At 59.4% G+C, this 2,138-nt stretch overlaps 1 protein-coding gene across 4 annotated transcripts in view; it reads left to right on the top strand.

Annotated features, from left to right (window-relative positions):
• The window catches only part of ASB8 (ankyrin repeat and SOCS box containing 8), a 2,507-nt gene extending 369 nt beyond the window's left edge, over positions 1-2,138 (top strand). Inside the window, exons 2-3 of one of the 4 annotated variants that reach the window (XM_027633212.1) lie at positions 1,379-1,998; positions 2,058-2,138. In XM_027633212.1, coding sequence (XP_027489013.1) covers positions 1,379-1,996 — 618 coding nt within the window. In that variant the 3' untranslated portion in view covers positions 1,997-1,998; positions 2,058-2,138. Of the gene's footprint in view, positions 1-1,378 lie in introns of all 4 variants that reach the window. The other 3 variants (XM_027633211.1, XM_027633210.1, XM_027633209.1) reach the window with 3 other exon arrangements.

Below are 2,138 nucleotides of genomic sequence, written 5' to 3'. Positions count from 1 at the left end.
AACTTAAACTGAACCTAATTTAAGGTTAGGATTAACTTAAAGGTTTAAGTTAAGGTTAGGTTTAGATTAGGTTTACATTAAGTTTGGGTTTAGGTCAGGTTTCAGGTAGGTTTAGGTCAGGTTTCGGTTAGGCTTAGGTCAGGTTTCACTTAGGTTTTGGTCAGGTTTTGGTTAGGTTTAGGTCAAGTTTCAGTCAGGTTTAGGTCAGATTTCAGTTAGGTTTAGGTCAGGTTTCAGTTAGGTTTAGGTCAAGTTTCAGTCAGGTTTAGGTCAGATTTCAGTTAAGTTTAGGTCAGGTTTCAGTCAGGTTTAGGTCAGGTTTCGGTTAGGTTTAGGTCAGGTTTTGGTCAGGTTTAGGTCAGATTTAAATTAAGATTAGATTTAGGCCAGTTTTCAACCAGGTTCCAGTTAATCTCAGCCCTAGGCCAGATTTAACCCTGTTCCTCATGGCTCAGGTGAACACCCTGGACAGGTGCAGAGCCAGGTTTAACCCCTGTCCCCTTGGCTCAGGTGAACACCCTGGACAGGTGCAGAGCCAGGTTTAACCCCTGTCCCCTTGGCTCAGGTGAATGCCCTGGACGGGTACAGAGCCAGGTCTAACCCTGTTCCCCTTGGCTCAGGTGAACGCCCTGGACAGGTACAGAGCCAGGTTTAACCCCTGTCCCTGCAGGTGAACGCCCTGGACGGGTACAGTTTTTGGCCAGGTTCCAGTTAATCTCAGCCCTAGGCCAGGTCTAACCCTGTCCCCATGGTTCAGGTGAATGCCCTGGATGGGTACAGAGCCAGGTCTAACCCTGTCCCCATGGCTCAGGTGAACGCCCTGGACGGGTACAGAGCCAGGTTTAACCCCTGTCCCTGCAGGTGAATGCCCTGGACGGGTACAGAGCCAGGTCTAACCCTGTCCCCGTGGTTCAGGTGAACGCCCTGGATGGGTACAGTTTTTGGCCAGGTTCCAGTTAATCTCAGCCCTAGGCCAGGTCTGACCCTGTCCCCATGGTTCAGGTGAATGCCCTGGATGGGTACAGAGCCAGGTCTAACCCTGTCCCCATGGCTCAGGTGAACGCCCTGGACGGGTACAGAGCCAGGTTTAACCCCTGTCCCTGCAGGTGAATGCCCTGGACGGGTACAGAGCCAGGTCTAACCCTGTCCCCGTGGTTCAGGTGAACGCCCTGGATGGGTACAGTTTTTGGCCAGGTTCCAGTTAATCTCAGCCCTAGGCCAGGTTTAACCCTGTCCCCATGGCTCAGGTGAATGCCCTGGACGGGTACAGAGCCAGGTTTAACCCTGTCCCTGCAGGTGAACGCCCTGGACAGGTACAGAGCCAGGTCTAACCCCGGTCACTCTCGGCCCTGGGCCAGGTCTACCCCTGTCCCTGCAGGTGAACGCCCTGGACGGGTACAGCCGCACCGCTCTGCACTACGCGGCCGAGAAGGACGAGGCGTGCGTGGAGCTGCTGCTGGAGTTCGGCGCCGACCCCAACGCGGCCGACGGCAACCGCGACACCCCCCTGCACTGGGCGGCCTTCAAGAACCACGCCGAGTGCGCGCGGGCGCTGCTGGACGGCGGCGCCCTGGTCAACGCGCGCGACTACAACGCCGACACCCCGCTCAGCTGGGCCGCCATGAAGGGCAACCTGGAGAGCGTGGCCGTGCTGCTGGACTTCGGCGCCGAGGCGCGGGTGCGCAACCTGAAGGGGCAGAGCCCGGCCTCGCGCCTCGTGGCGCTGCTGCTGCGCGGGCTGGGCTCCGAGCGCGAGGACTCGTGCCTGGAGCTGCTGCGCCGCGCCGCCGGCCACCTGGAGCCCTGGGAGGCGGCGCGGGACCGGGACCCGCGGCTCGGGGACAGGCTGGGCACGCTGGGCACCGCCCCCGGCAGCCTGCAGGGCCTGGCGCGCTGCGCCGTGCGCCGCAGCCTCGGCGTGCGCTTCCTGCCTGAGGCCGTCGAGCAGCTGCCGCTGCCCACCAGCCTCAAGGAGTATCTGCTGCTGCTCAGCTGAGGGACACAAATCCTGAGCAGCCTCCTCAAGGAGTATCTGCTGCTGCTCAGCTGAGAAACACGAATCCTGAGCAGCCTCCTCAAGGAGTACCTGCTGCTGCTGAGCTGAGGGACACAAATCCTGGAGCAGCCTCCTCAAGGAG

The sequence above is a fragment of the Corapipo altera genome, unplaced genomic scaffold (genome assembly GCF_003945725.1).
Source record: "Corapipo altera isolate COAL_440 unplaced genomic scaffold, ASM394572v1 57643, whole genome shotgun sequence".
Taxonomy (NCBI): domain Eukaryota; kingdom Metazoa; phylum Chordata; class Aves; order Passeriformes; family Pipridae; genus Corapipo; species Corapipo altera.
This window is presented reverse-complemented; position numbering and strand designations above follow the sequence as displayed.